This window comes from Artemia sp. Qi Xiang Cuo, chromosome 2 (assembly GCF_049724085.1).
Source record: "Artemia sp. Qi Xiang Cuo chromosome 2, ASM4972408v1, whole genome shotgun sequence".
Lineage (NCBI taxonomy): Eukaryota > Metazoa > Arthropoda > Branchiopoda > Anostraca > Artemiidae > Artemia > Artemia sp. Qi Xiang Cuo.
Window position 1 is genome coordinate 43762316 of NC_142795.1, and position 16297 is coordinate 43778612.

At 36.9% G+C, this 16297-nt stretch overlaps 1 protein-coding gene across 1 annotated transcript in view; it reads right to left on the reverse strand.

Annotated features, from left to right (window-relative positions):
• Kap-alpha1 (karyopherin alpha1) overlaps positions 1–16297 on the reverse strand; it is an 80843-nt gene that overhangs the window by 15859 nt on the left and 48687 nt on the right. The window contains exons 4-5 of the mRNA XM_089101233.1: positions 14434–14654; positions 1035–1137 (exon numbers count right to left, since the gene is read on the reverse strand). Of these exons, the coding sequence (XP_088957359.1) occupies positions 1035–1137; positions 14434–14654 (324 nt within the window). The remainder of the gene's footprint in view (positions 1–1034; positions 1138–14433; positions 14655–16297) is intronic.

Sequence of the window (16297 nt, forward strand, 5' to 3'; positions counted from 1 at the left end):
AAGGTGGATGGCACAGTCAATATACGGACTCATAAAGGGGCCTCTTATATTGACAGTTTAATATTCCTTCATGAGAATTGAAAAAAAAAGAAAAACGGATGGAACATTTTGTCAGTCGCATTCCAACTCGATTTTGGCAAAAGAGGCAATTGTAAGGCCATCGGTTCAAAACAATGCTTTGCGTATGGCACACCTTCTGAGCACTTACCCAGATGCAGACGTAAAAACATGTGCGCTCACAGCTACTAGGAGACATAATTAGTATCTGTCAGAAACAAAAGTAGGATCGGCCTACTAGGACGCACTTATTATCCAACCTGACATGGAATCTAAGATGAAAATCTGAAGAGGCTAAAAACCTAGCTTTTGTGGGTTTTTAACCTGATCTATTTTGTTGCTAAAACAACAAAGACGTTCCTAAAATTTTCTCAGATCTATTGAATGATGAAGAAGAATCTCGCAGTGATAATCTAAGAAACCAAGTGGATGCCAAGATAAAGAAAAAACGTATTTCTGCTACTTACATAGAACCAATCAAAGTCTACAGCCTCTAAATATTTCAAAATATCATTGAAATTTGGTATAGTTTGCATACAGTTTTGGTTCTTCTTACGCTACGAAATGAGATACCCTAGTGAACTATAAAAAAGAAAGGAAGAAAAATTCCCAAAGGAAGAAAAATTCACAAAGTGATAAATGGGTTTGTAAGAACAACCCTCACACAGAGAAATACTGCGATGGCCATGATTAGTAATAACACACACAAATTTTTAAGAAAATTCTAATACATAGTCACCCAAATTTACCGGTGAGTAACCATATATTTGTAAAGCGTCGGACCACTTGACCTAACCCACCCATCCTATGATTAAATCATAGCCTTGGACGTTTGTGCACGTTTCTGTCCGATCCTTCAGATGCTCCAATTAATGCTGGATTATTATTACTTAGCAATTTGGAATTACCAGTATAATGTATAGTAGCAAATACTTCATTTTTTCTATAGAATTATTTTTATAGAAGAGAAAACTTACTTTATGGAAGTCAGGTTGTGGGTTTTTGCCCCTGCATAGGTTTGAAAGTGTCCAGACTGCATTTCGTATCATCGATAACTTCTGATTTACTGAATTCAAAATCCTTAAAAATAAAAGCAGGAGCTAATAAACAATCGTTGTTCAAAACCATTATTATCACTACTTTAATATATATCTGGAATATTACCTTCAATATGACGCCATTAAAAGTCAATTCCAGAATGCAGTTGCAAGCAGTAGCTCAAATACTTATGTATCATATTCGAGTTCACAGTTAATCTAATAGACGTCTGAGAACCCTATAATAGAGGTTTAAATACTGTATCTATTAAAACACAAAATTTGCTTTTGTTTCTGAGATGGGTGGCAGCGTTTTTTTTTTAGGGGTGAATGTATTGAGCCAGTGGCCTTAGAATATTGAGAGAGCACTTATTCGTACTAAAGTTTTGATTCTTAGTGCCTTTTTTAGAGATTTTCGGCCGTAAAAATTTATTGGTCCTACAAGAGTCAAAATTCTATCGATCTGCCATTCTAAAGTGGACCAACCAGTTTCCAAGAGCATATGGCCCCGGGATGGCATATTCCGTCCCTATCTATCTTGAGAAGTTCAAGTAGAGTGAAGAATTATAACATAATAATTTAAAAGCTTGACTTGAATAATAATAATAATACTTTATTTATAAACTACTATACAAACAGGCGAAATGAAGTAACAAAAAGAAATTAAAATAAGCAAACAAATCAACACCCCTAATACGACAATCAAAATATCGGTAATGCCAAACTTTTGGACAATCCTTCAGTTTTCATACCACTCACAATAACATATCAGAAAGGGCATAATAACGAGTAGTCTTATATCAGAAAGGGTATAATAACGAGTAACTGATACAGAAGAGAAAATATTAATACTAAGCCATCACAATATACGAACCAAATTAACTTAGAGCCAAGTGACGCCATTTTTAAATAATGACGTATCCCGTCATTAGTGTAGAATTACTTATTAACTTGTGATTTATTATTCTGTTTTTTATATTTAAAAATAGCTTTAAAACTAAGTTTTTTGAGATGAAAACTATTAAATACATATAAACTTGCCAATAAATAAAAAGGAGATCATTAGTTGAAGAGAATAGTAGTAGAGGGTGGTAGGTAAAGGAGCTTTAGCGTTAACGTTAACAGGAAGTCCGCATTATCGAGTCAAAACAAACTAAAAACTGATAGTAACTAATATTACTGACGAAGTATAGAACATGTCTAAACTTGTCATGTCGGGCACTAGGATAAAAATATAGTTTAAACAATCATCTGTTGGAATTAACATGCTTCAGCATGTTAAATAAGCACAGCATCACGCCTACCTCTGATGTCATAGTCAGTTTGTATTGAGCATTCAGTCGATACTGTGATTATTTTAATTCCAGAATATGGCTTATAGAGGTTGTGTTATTTCTCCAGATAACTTCTGTTATGTTTGTGGTGAATACACAGTAATAAGTGAGTTTGTGAAAGAAGTTTATTAAATCAGTGAATTTCATAACAACAATTGGCTTGGGATTATAGTGACGTATAATCCTGTCCTATGTGTATCAATTAATTCGTTGGTGATATACTTTTGGCGAGAAGTGGAATTTGAGATTGGATAATTACTGATTGGATAGTTCATTAATGCTGGTCGGGGAAACGTCAAATTTGGATTTCTCAAACACTGCATTTTCTGAAAGCGGGCCCCGAGTGATAGTTGGTTCTATTACGATACAGGGGCCCTTGCGAGTAAGTATCACTCCATGTTTTGTTTGAAAATTTTTGAAGGCATAGTGGAATTATAGTCAAGAATTATGGCACTCACGAAACAATATTTTGATGACCGAATGGACGAAGTCCTGCAGAAATTCGCAAATCTCCAGCAGGAAAATAAACTTCTACAGTCGGAAAACAGGTCGCTCAGATCCGAGCTTTTAAGAGTTAAATCGAGCGTTCTTCGGTCAGAACTATACTCGAGAAGAAACAATCTTGTTATCCACGGTCTAGAATCTTCAGATGGCGAAGATCTCCGTCAGAAAGTAGTTGGTTTCTTCGAATCAAAACTCGGAATAGCTACCACGAATGAGATACGGATGAATGTGGTATACAGAATTTCGAAGATACCGTCAAGTGCCGAGTCGTCTGGCTCTAGTGGTCCAACACTGAGAAACAGCGCGCAACGAAAATATTCCGCTGATCCGATTTTCGCTAGCCTTGAAAATTTTGATCGGTCAGAAATAATGAAAGAGTGTGGTAAACTAAAAAAAACCGGTTTTAGCGTATCTGTTGACTTGCCAGCTGATCTCGGGAAACGACGCAAAGAACTTTTATCACTTGGTTATAAGCTACGAAATTCAAAAGTAGCGAGTCAGAAAATAGCGGAAACGCGTCTGATCCAAAATGGGATCAAGCTTGGGTTAGAAACCAAGAAATCAAAGACGGCTCAGTGGATGAAGTTTCCAGACAAATGCTACGATCCGCTCAAGCTTCCCCGCGCTGGCTCGGACGATGCGAATGATTCTAATTAGGACGCCTAGAATTTTTCTATTTTTTGTTAATACTTCGTGAGGTTTGTGGGGCAGCTATAATACTGAAAGTGATTAGGAGTGAATATTGGTAAAATTAAAGCAGTAAAATTGATGAAAAATTTAAATTTAGAAAGTATTATAACTGCGAAATGAGAGAGTGTTTATGCATAATTTGCCGCTTGCGTATTCTTGATTTCTGTTTATACAATGAGATGTTTTTCCTTTTCGTGTGTTCTTGCTTTGTTTTTCTTTTCCAGAGTTACAGGAAAAGTACGGGTTTACAAACTTCAGAATGGTCTACTGCTCTTCTTAAAGGTACAGCCATTGCCTCTCTTCAGTATATTGGTAAGTAATGAATTCCTGTTCTAATCCTCCCGGAGGTGCCTCCTCGTCAACAAGCCAAAGTAATGCTAGATTAGTAGAGCTGGAAGAAATTTTTTTGGATTTAGAAAATATTTTTGATTTAGAAATTAATAATGAATCAGATACCCCGTTATTTGATAAAAGTAAATTTCCTAGAAGCCGTTATGAAGAAGTGTGTAATTTCAGTACGGAACGCTCTGACTCTCAGCTCACTGTTCTTCAACTGAACTGTCAAGGGTTATGCTCATCATTCGCGAATCTAACGACTCTTTGTCAACAGTTGCAGCCAGATGTAGTCGGACTTTGCGAAACCTTTTTAACAAGACAAACAGATACCCTTCTGGAAATACCTGGATATACTTCCCATTTTTTGCACAGAACAGCATTGAAGAGAGGAGGTTTAGTTATTTACACACGGCAAGAGTACTCGGTATGCATTAACAAAGAATTAACCCGGAATATAGAAGGAACTTATGAATCACTTTTCTTGGAAATATGTTTACCTTCACAGAAGAAATTAACAGTTGGAGAAGTATACCGCCCACCGGCAGGATCTGTTTCTTCATTCTTGGAAAACTTAAGCCAAATATCGGATCATCTAGAGAAACAAGGGAATGAAGCTATCTTAATGGGGGACTTCAAAATCAACCTTACTCTTCCTCTATCTTCCGGTGCGACGGATCTGCTTAGTATGATGTATGCTTCGAATGTGTACCCCTCGACGACGATTCCAACCCGAGTAACTGCCACTTCCCACTCACTGATTGTGTAATGGAATCAATTTTCAAGACCCCGAAATTTTCCAAGTAAAATAAAATCGCCCAAAATATGAACCCAAAAAATTCAAGTAACACTTAATTGTCAAATTTAAAAAGTAGCGAAACATTGTACCACAATCTTAACTTTATGAAAAAATCGTTCCCAAGAAAAAAGGTAACAGCAATAAATATTCAGCGTGACCAATTGTACATGACAGGCAACCAACCATGTAATTTAAATCTTTAGTTTGAATTTCCAAACGATCAAGAGATGGTAGGAATTATTATACAAAAAAACGGTCACTTGAGATAAGAAATAAAACTATGCATTCCGCTGTAATTACAGGGTAAAAACTTAAAAAAATAGTTTGTCGAGATACAAAAGTAGAACTATGTAGTCCGCTGTAATTACAAGGTAAAGCTTTAAAAAATATTTTCTTGAGATACAATGTAAAACTATGTAGTTCGTTCTAATTATAAGGTAAGAACTTAATTCCTCTAAGAAAAATTCCAAAGTGAAGTTTTAAAGAGTCATAAATCGTATCAAAAATTAGTTAAAATCAAGTGGCTGATTGGTACGTCACTGTCCAATAGTAATAGAGGACAAAGAATCAGAACCAATAAAACCAGTATACTGTACTTTTCACTAACGCCTGAACGTAACCTTAGGCAAAATCGCAGAATATAGTACTTTCGAACTTAGCAAGTTACAGTTAGTATTATTTCAGTCTTTTTATGAGTCTTTTTTGAGTCTTTGAGTGAGTCTTTTTTCAGTCTTATGTGAGTCTATTTGCAATTAGAACGAACTTATGAAATCATTTATTCTTAGTGAATTAACTGTTACCTGTATTGCCTCAGTCGATAGCTTTAACTCAGTGTCTTTGATTTCGAAGTGTTGTTGATATTCCCGTTAAGCTTTGTACCGATCATGTGAGTAAAAATAAATACATTACTTTCTTATTTTATTCTCTTTATGTTAGTATTTCTCAAGATAGCTTGTCCTTGTGGCTCCAATCGCTCTCAAAGGGAACCTGAATCGTTTCAATCTGATTTCGACTCAGTATGACCACTAATATATGCTCCCCATTTGAACCGCTAATTTCAGCTCCCCACACACGAATTTCCCTCTCCACTCTGGTATGCTACTCGCAAACCACCAACTAAGAGTTTAATAGAAAATACTCATAGAAACAATTAATTGAAGGAACCAAGCAAAGAATATAAGAACAAAAATCTCTTTTTAATTATTGAAAACCCCCCCGTTAGAATTGACAACATTTTTTCGACTCTGCCTCCAACATCAGCCTCAATTCTGCTATACGACACTTCAGATCACTTCCCTCTGCTTTCAAATTTCAACATACAGCATAAATATCCAAAGCCTAATGCTTCGATTAAGCAAGGGTTCACTACCTAGAAACTGAATGATGACAACTTGAAGACTCTTAAACAAAATCTAGAGAGCACATGCTGGGAGAGTGTTATGACTACAGATGATATTAATTCAGGTTTGAGGAATATCATAGTATTGTAATGAAAATATGTACGGGTTGCCGTTGTGAAAAGCATTCAAGGAAGACAGGACGGAAAAATAGACCCATAAGCTCTTGCATTAGTCATGGACTGCTCCAGTGTAGTAACAGGAAAGATAAACTGTGGATGGATTACACAAGTGACCCCTGCATTGCAACGCTGGAGAAATATGAAAAATATAAAAATGTCTTCGATCAGCTTTACGTAAAGCTAAACGAGATTATTTTAGTGGGAAAATAGCTGAAAGTGGCAAAAATTCTCGGAAAATATGGAAGGTTGTTAACTCTATACTGGGTCCCTTTAGCCCCCCACCTGAGCTTCCATCTAATTTATCTGTAAATGGGGAGACAGTAACAAGACCAGATAATGTTGCAAATGCACTGGGAAAATTTTTTGCAGAAGTGGGCAGAAAAACAGCAGATTCTGTTGGGAATTCCGCGAAGAGTTTTAAAGATTACCTTGGCCCGGCATGCACTAAGTCCATGGCAACAGCACCTGTCTCTCCATCTGAAATTCTGCTAATCGTACTAAATCTAAGAGGCAATTCGGCTTCTGGGTTCGACCGAGTACATACCAAAGTGTTAAAAGCAGTTGCCCCTTCAATCATAGAGCCCCTTACTTACCTCATAAATTTGTCTCTGCACAAGGGCACTTTCCCAGAACTGCTAAAGAAAGCTAGAATAATTCCTCTGCACAAAGGGGGTTCTCGAGTTGACCCGGCTAATTACAGACCTATTTCTATTCTCTCAGTTTTTTCAAAAGTTTCTGAAAAACCTATGCAACAGCAGCTACTCCAGTTTCTGGAGAAGAAAGGGTTTCTTAATAATCGACAGTTTGGGTTCAGACCAGGGCACTCCAGACAGGATGCACAAACGGCGTTAAGTTTATGGATAAACAAAGCTTTGGATTCTGGTCTACTACCTGCAGCGGTTCTGCTTGATATCGGGAAAGCATTTGATAGCATGTACCATTAGATTCTCCTCGGGAAACTAGAACATATAGGATTAAGAGGTGAAGCTCTGGATTGGTTCAGATCATATCTGAGGGACCGCAGGATTTATTTGGGAGAAGATCCTGGAAACGATGTGCTCGTTAACTGCGGTGTCCCCCAGGGCTCAATATAAGGACCATTACTTTTCCTGATCCATGTTAACAATCTGAGTCGAGTGCTGAACCCGGCACGAACAAATCTTCGCTGCTGTAACTTGTGCCAGGATGAAAACTCCCTCCAGTCCGAAGGTGAAGATGATGAGCTCGTGGCCTTTGCCGATGACACCACGCTTGGTTGCTGTGAAGCGGATAAGACAACGCTCATGTCTAAACTGAGGGAGGTTCTGGAGGGGACGTATCTCTGGATGGATGCTAACCGACTTATTATTAATGTTGAGAAATCTTGCGTTCTATTTTTCTCCCGGGTTCGAAGTGTCCATCCGGAGATATGTGGTATCCGGACATCCAGAGGTGTGATTAGTCGGCCAGAAAAACATTTTGCAAAATACCTAGTAATCGTCCTCGATGAGAACCTATCATTCGTGCATCATATTCAAGCAGTAGAGTTGAAGCTATTCCGGAATTTTGGCATAATAAAAAAACTGAAAAGCGTTTTGCCGCAGAAAACGCTGGTCCTCCTGCACAACGCTCTTAGAAAACCCCATTTACAGTATTGTACAATGATCTGGCATTCAACTTTTAAATCCCACCTCAGAAAACTGAATTCGATTCATCAACGAAGCCTGATATTAATTGGAAAAAATGAAGATTACTTGTCATTAGGGTCCCTGCATCAATTATCATGCTTGACCTTTGTGTTTAATTTTTTAGCTAGAGAGCTGCCATCTCTATTTAAAAGATTATTTTGACCTATATCAGACCAGTATAATTTGCACGCCCAATCATAATCAAACCTGCAAATACCCCTCACCCCGACCGTGCGATCAGATTTCGCTCCTAACGTAGCTTGTGCAAAGATATGGAACCTGATCCCAGAAGAGCTAAGAGGTAGGAGCTCCCTCGCATCATTTAAAAAAAGAGTAAAAATCATTTATTAGCATTACAAATGAATAGTTAAAAAAAAAAGAAAAAAAAAGAAAAAAAAAGAAAAAAAAGAATAGAATTAAATGTGAGTAGTAAATTTAAATTACAAATGTATGATTTTTGAATATGACGGGGTGGTTTCCCCTGAGGGTAAGGAACAGGAAGGTAATAGTTTTAGTTATTTGGTAAATGAGGGGTTTGGTTGTGTCTGAGATTAGGAGCGGTGACCATTCTGCGTATTATGTTAAATTGTAATGATTTTGGTTCTCGGCGTCGAAGAATGGACTGAGTATTTTGATTATGTGTGATTTATTATTTTCATTTGTTAATAAACCCATTGAACTTGAAAAAATTTATACTACAGAGCAACTTGAATTTCGACCCTCCATCTTTAGAAGAGAGTGTCATAGCCGCTGCACTGTAGTAACTAAAGTTTATGAATGAATTATCATGTTTGACGTTATGATATATCTGGATATGAGCCACGCAGGTTATGTTTTTTATCGTAACCTTAAGAGTAATAGAAATAATAGTTACACAGGTTTGCAAGTAAAACCCTGCGTGAGACAATCATACATTTTGGACCCCACAAGAAAAAGTAGTAGACCTTAATTGTTTGTATGTATTGGAAACATGTTTTGATTAGTTGTAAAAAAATATACATATATTTAGTACGTACTTTCAGCAAAAATATGTCTCAACTTTTTTTCTGCAAACCTTTTAACATTCATTAACAGCAAGTCACTAGAATATGTCATATACGACGAATTAGTTAAACACCCTATAGAATTCTCTACAGAATTGGGAACTTACCAAAAACGCATCTTCTAACCATAGACGAATATACGAATTGACTTACCAAAAATGGATAACGAACATTACAAATTTATTTACTCTATGCATCGTAAGAAATAATATAGCTGGATATGACCAACCGAATCGAAAGCACATATCGAGATTAAACTGCATAATTCACTGTGGTGAAAACATTAAGGACTAAGCCAAGAGAATTACATCTTCTTGTGAGTTTTCTCTGTTGCATACGACATATCATGGAAGTATCAGGCCTGACAAAAATTCTTGAAGTAATTTATGCTGAAATAATAGCAGCTCATATAATGATGGGAAAGCAGTAAGTCGCTTTTCGCGAGGAACTATGGTCATGGCTTCGGAATTCTATCTGATTAAAAAAAAATTTGGAGTTAAAAACAATGGGTCCACTAATTTCTGTACATAGGACTCAACAATGGTAGAACAAACGCGCTGTATGTTTGTAAGAATCAAGGACTAACCGATCTTGAAGCTGGATTGGACAATCATAAGGAAGCACTTTCAGTTGATGGAAACAGAACAGATGCAGTATTTTGATATATTTAGCACAATTCAACGGTCCCTAAGAGCAAAGATGCTCGGCCTGTGAGACAAGTATCTTCACCTGCTAAAAAGCATGCGTCTCTAAGTTACAGCAGCGGGCCATAGCCAGTACGTAAAAACTCCGAAAATTTACCTTCAAAAAAGACAAGCTATTAATTTTTCACCCGGCAATGCACAGATCTTCTTGTGACGATGACCTCCATACGATACAGTGCTCAGAAAGGCAATAGGCTAAGTAGTCAGCTGACTTGATTATATAACAAGAATTAATGAGGAATTTTATGACATCCGGAGGTCTTAGCAAAATGACTGAATTTTGGCGATATCTCTAGGTCCGGTCGCTTCCTTTTTGCATTTAAGTAAAATATCTCATGCAGGATCACACAGGAAAGAAACGCTGGACTAGAAAACAGCAAAAGAAGACAGGGCTCTGAAGGCAAATCAGGGACCGCAGAGACTGGAGTAACGACTCCCATAAAACCAACTACGCGGAAAGTTCTAAAAGTAGGAGAGACGATTCTTGCTCATACGGTCGACAAGTAAGTATTAGACTATGTTTTCAAAAAGAAATTACAAGTGATCCTCAAGATAGCCGAAAAAGCTGACTCACTCAACATCAAGCACATTATGCTAGCCTGGTCTTCCACAGGTTCTTGGTTGTTGCAAAACGCCCAATCCTACTTGAAAGAGACTGCTTCAAACACGAAGTATTTCCTGTTCCTTCGTCATCTCTTGAAGACGATGGACTCGAGAGGAGACGAGACACGCATGATTTAGCTAAAGCTTTATTTCAAACTGCAAAGACGTACATAACCTTTGCTTAAATAAAAAAGAACAAATAGGACCCAACCTTCATTTTTAAATGGTGGAGCGCTTCTTTATGTGCTTCAGTGTGAGATTGGAAGCAGCTTTTCAATGATATTCGATTAGTACTCGGCGTTTATTCAAAGGCATTGCCCACACTCTATAGTGGTTTTCGACGAACATGAGGGAGGATCGGCTATGGAAATTGGAGCTCATAGCGAAAAGTTCTATTAGAATCTACTTTTGTGAACTTTTTATTGAAATAGTTCTTAAAGGAAGAGAGGTGCAATTAACTGTAGACATTCTTCCCATTGTGCTAGTTGGTGACGATACTGACTGACCCGTTCTTTTACTGTTTCATGTCACCTGTGACCCCAAAGATATACTATGCTCAAGATGCAAAACAAGACGGTACAGGTTTTCCGGGCGACATGCTATGGTTGCAGTGATTGACTGCAACCTAGTAAAGATCGAACCACGGCCCAACGTTTTGAAAAATACGTAACCAAACGTTTTAAAAAAAAGTTTTGAAACAAACTACCAAGTGAGAAAAATAGTCCTTTGTAGCTGATTTAAGAATAGTACCTATGATTTCGATTAATCTTATTACTAAAATGCTCTATAGTAATTAAATTTACAGGAATTTTGAAAATGAACATGACACCCCTCAAAAAATGCGTCAGATCAAAATAAAAATACACCATTAGAATTGTCATTGTCGAAAACCATATACTTAATCATTACAGCCCCACGCCTTAACAGCATAGAAAATCACTTTTTTGCATGTGTGTGTCCCTCCTTTTCTTCCACCGCTAGCAGAAACATTGAACATCTAGGGAGCTGTCTAAAAACTCAATTAAAGGCTAATTTTCTTATTTAATCTTTATTTTTACAAATTCGACTTGATAACACTATGATAAAGTACCATATGACGCCCAAGAAATGTACTTTGGGTGACATTTCTGGAATGGAAAAGCTGAGAAGAATGAGAACGATATTATAATAATATCTATAGTAGAAAACCTTAACCCTTAGGTTTACAGTCCCCCTCTTCTGAATTCCCCCTCCCAGCCCCCTTAATATTCTTCATGAGCCATTTACTGCAGGCTACAGCAACATCATAGAGAGCTGTTTAAGGTCTCATTCAAAAGCTACTTTATATATATCACAGTTTATATAATTAGCAGTATGATCATTCTCTATCTCACCCATTATAAAAACCCGGACCGAGGTTAGCTTGTTTCTGCATTAGCTTTATTTCCGTTTTGGCAGATATAAACATAGGCGAAGTCAGATTAGCGGGAATGCAGGTTAGTCTGTTTCCATCAAAGTGAATTCAAACAAACGTAAATAAAGCTAATGCAGAAACAAGCTAATGCAGAAATAAGGCAGAAATAAGTGGGAGGAGCTTTTTGTTCACGAAGACCAGAAATGATCTGCGATAAGCTTACTGGTATATTCTGTCTACTGTGATATATACACGCTTTTCATAAATCTGTCTTGATAAAACCGCCAGAAAGTGTCATATGGCCCCAGAAATAGCAATTTTTGGTACTATATCTGGAGTGGAAAGGCTAGGAAGCACGGAAAAGGTACCGCCTTAATCTCCATTGTGGAAAACCTCTCCCTCCCATTCCCCTAGTAAGTTTATAGATCGTGGGCTGACTAGCGAAAGTAGCAGGCTACTGAACATTGTAGAGAGATATTTAACGGTTCATTTTAAAGCTTCTTGAGGAATGACTTTAAACGATTTGAGTAACCGAAAATTAAAAACGTCTTTTGAAGGAAAAATTAATGTGTTTCAGTTTCCAAAAATATTTATAATTATTTCACAATATTGTGTAAATTTAACTGAACAATATTTTTATTATAACATTAGATTTTAAAAATTTAGATAGGAGCCTGAAGCCCCTCAACTCTGACAGAGCAAACCTGCAGTCAAAAAATGCTATCCTTGTTTATTGTGCGAAAACCCTAAAGGAGACAAGCAAACAGTCCGTAATCAACCATTAAATTAATCTGCAATCTCGAATGATCTATGTTTTGGATAGGCTATAGTGTTTTGCCAATAGGCATATGTGAGTAATGACTTTTCATTAGATTATTCACAGGTTGGCCACTTCAGAATGAAACATGCTACACAAATAAAAGCAGTACTATTTAAAACGAGCAGAAAATACATCACAGAGGAGTAGGGATAACGCCACCTGTGGCTTCTAAAGACCACAACGTAATTTGCACCTTCTCTTGATTCTGTTATTTCTTTTAAAAAAATAATGCGTTTTTTTTTCAATTCTTGGAGGTCAATTTATCCTAAATCTAATTTATACATGAGAAAAACACACAGGTGCTAAGAAAACGTATCTTTTCTCCGTTGGCGCGTTTTTCTCTCATTTTTATGTTATTTCCTAGTATGTGTTAACTTGTTTAATCTATTTCTTTTTGTCTCTTTTTCGTGTTGATAAACGCTTCCAGATAAGAAACCAAAATATCTAGTATTCTTTCTTTTAATTTCTTAGTATTTACCATACATTTTTTTTTAAGCTTGCTGTCTCAATTAAAATTTTTACCTGTCTTAATATTTTCACTTCCCTTTAATTACACATGAAAAGGAAGTGCGGTCTAAGAAATTATATAGGCTGTATTTACTTAATGTTATTTGGTTTAGGGTAGTTATATCGCAATCTTAGTGGCTTGTAATTATCAATATTTAATCATATAAAACTATTGCTAAACCTATGAGATCCCAGCCCCTGGGCTCACCTTGAGCCCTCCAATTATACAGCCACTAAAATCCTTCAATAATTCTGAATTCAACAAGGTTGAAAGTCTACTTTTTGACTAAAATGTAACTACGAAACCCTTATTTTGATATAGAACAATTTTTATAATTTTATGTTGCTGTCTCTGAGACTGTAAGCATCAACTTGCCCCCGGAGGCACAGTTTTGGGATTCTCTATTATTCTGATTAAAATAGCTATGTTGATTCAATGCCAAGTAGGGCTGCGGAACACCTATGAAACAAGGGGCAGTTGGCAGCCCTCTGAATGGATTGAATGAGCCACGCCTCAACCTTCAAGACCATCCATTCTATAGGGTGAGGCCAAAAATTACAAAAAGAAAACACTGGAGGCCCATCACTCATTATAAAGCCAAAGCTACCGTATTTAATATAGTTAATGCCTAAAACTTCTATCTTATCACACCAAATAATGCTATACTAAATGATCTCCATGCCTTTTTGATTTTGAAGGCAGTCAACCTTATGTGGCAACTCCGACATTACCTCGAGCTCAACTAAAGATGGCAGTCCACAGTAAATCTACACTATCTCTGGTTTCATAATATAATTTTACTGGCATTTGGAGTTTTTGTAATATAAGGTCTTTGGTTTTAACCCAAACGAGTGGAAGTTAACCATTCCAAAGACAGGAAACTTGCAATAGCACTGCTTCAACGAGCCCTAGACGAGGTCATCACCATTTGTAAAAATAGCGCACAGGAATTTTTTGAGGGAGAAAGAGGTCCCTAAGTTATCAAAGCCACGAAAAGAGCAAAAACTGCCGAATTATATGTTAACCACAAGGGATTGTAAAAATAAACGAGATTTTTGCGGTGATTTTGAGGTTTGGAGGCTAGAGCCTTATAATTGAAATTATAAATCCAGCTCCCCAAAAACACAACACTGATCACCTAGGGTCCCCGAATGAGCTACTTAAGGGGCCTCTTTACCCAAACTCAGTTTCTATGTAAACGCCTAACCAGGCTGCAAGCATTGATACAACAACAAAAAAATAAAAACGTCTGTTTTTGTTTTGTTTTTCACTTAGCTACCATGCCATTTCGAAAGCATTCCAGTTTAGCTCGTTGATCCAAGCATTTCTTTTCTTCATAGTTTTTGCCATTCTTCTGATTTCCCCCCCTTTCTACGACTTTTGAATTTCGAAGCAGAAATGAAAAAAAAATGATTTTTGTACCTTATGAGTGGTTCCATTATGCCCAAATTCAATTCGTAGTCTCTAAACTGTGCCGAGTCTCCAGCAACATTTCCCAATGCCCAGACTGCTTGTTCTTTCAATTCTTGATTGTCTGAATTCAAATGTTGAATAAAAATCGGTACGGCTCCCGATTCAACAACTACTTTGGTTTGCTGGGATGAACCAGATGCAATATTCGTAAGAACCCAAGCAGCTTCAAACTGAAAGATAACATCGAGTCTTCTTACTAAAAATTAGTTTTAGAAGCATGTAAAAACACATTAATGGGAAAAATAAGGGGAGAGATTCAAGGAAACAAAAGAAAAACTTTACAATCTGCAGAAATACAGATATCTAAGCCTCAAAAGGACTAAGTATCAGACCTCGTGTGATGCTTCGTACCGTTTTTCGTTTTTGCTTAAACCTAAGAAATACTGGAAATATTTCGATTTTTTTTTTTTAACTGTTTACTTTTTCTATTAAATTTTAAAGTAACATATCCATGATATTTATTTTATTTTTCTATATGTTACTAATATTAATGATCAATAAAATAATTTTAAAACCAAGTTTATCCTTTTCCTAAACAGCTGATATTTCCCAAGATACGAGGTACGCATGCAGGGACGACAAAATGCAATATATAACATAAAACCATGAAACATATACACTGTGTATTTTAGTTTTAGACTTCCAAGCTATACTGGGCAACGTAATTCGACAGAAATCAATTTAACATCTAGAATCTGGAGGGCTAAATTTCCTTGACCCCTACAATAGGTCCAAAGGAACCCTCGACACGTACACAGAGATCTATTAGGGGGGGGGGATATAAAAAAAATTAAAAGTAGGAGAATTGTAAGAAAATATAATTAGTTGTAGGGAAAATAGGGAAAGCCCAGTGATTAGCGCTCCGGATTTGAAATCCTGAGGTCAGGCCTTTCAGTCCTGGTGTCGCTGGTTATTTGGTTTGGAACAGGGGTTAATGGTGTGGCCCCGTAAGCTAAGCCAGAGTTAACTCATCTCTAAATGGGTACCTGGAGAAATCTGGGGGAAAAACACGGGAAGCGTTGGATGATTGGCCCCCCAATCACGCATTGAACTCCCGGCCGTAGGCATTGAATCAGGAGATCGGTACCTAAGCAACGCAGACCTTTGGTCAGCATGCGAAAGTAGGGAAAATATAAACAATCCTGACAGAGGGGTATATAGTCCTATCGTCCTGCGTAAGTACATCCCCCCCCCCTCCCACCACAAAATTTGTTACAAGAAATATTTGCTAAAAAGTGCTTTCTGGGCACTTGGATTACCTGCCTAGGAAAAACAAGCTCCGAACGAATTTTGTTTTCTGTGTGCACCTTGGCCATCCAAAGGCAAGATACATCCCACACGTTCCTACAGTTTTGGTTTGAAAAAAAAGGAAAGCCGAGTTGGATAGATTTAAAAATATGTTCAGGCGCTAAAAGTACCTTTTTTTTATTTACTTTACGCACACTATGTGCAATCGATGTTCCCTTAACATAGTGGCTTCGAATTCAAAAACATATTAAATGTACCGAGAAAAAAAAAAACTCGTAAAAGGTCAGATGAGTGACACAGTGTATTTTGTGACGTGTTTCTGATATTCTTCAATAAACTTAGTTAAAACACATAATTTACTCTATTCTTCCTTCTATTTATAATATCCTGTCGATTTCTTATCTTCAGGTTTAAACTATCATAAATCATTAATCAAGCATAGGAATTCTTGAAATATCAAAGGCCAAGAAAAAGAATGAAGCGGCTTTTGACCACCAATCTATTCACTTTTCTTTTGGAATCTTTTGTTTTGTATTTTGAGTTCCGATTAATTACAGTCATTTAA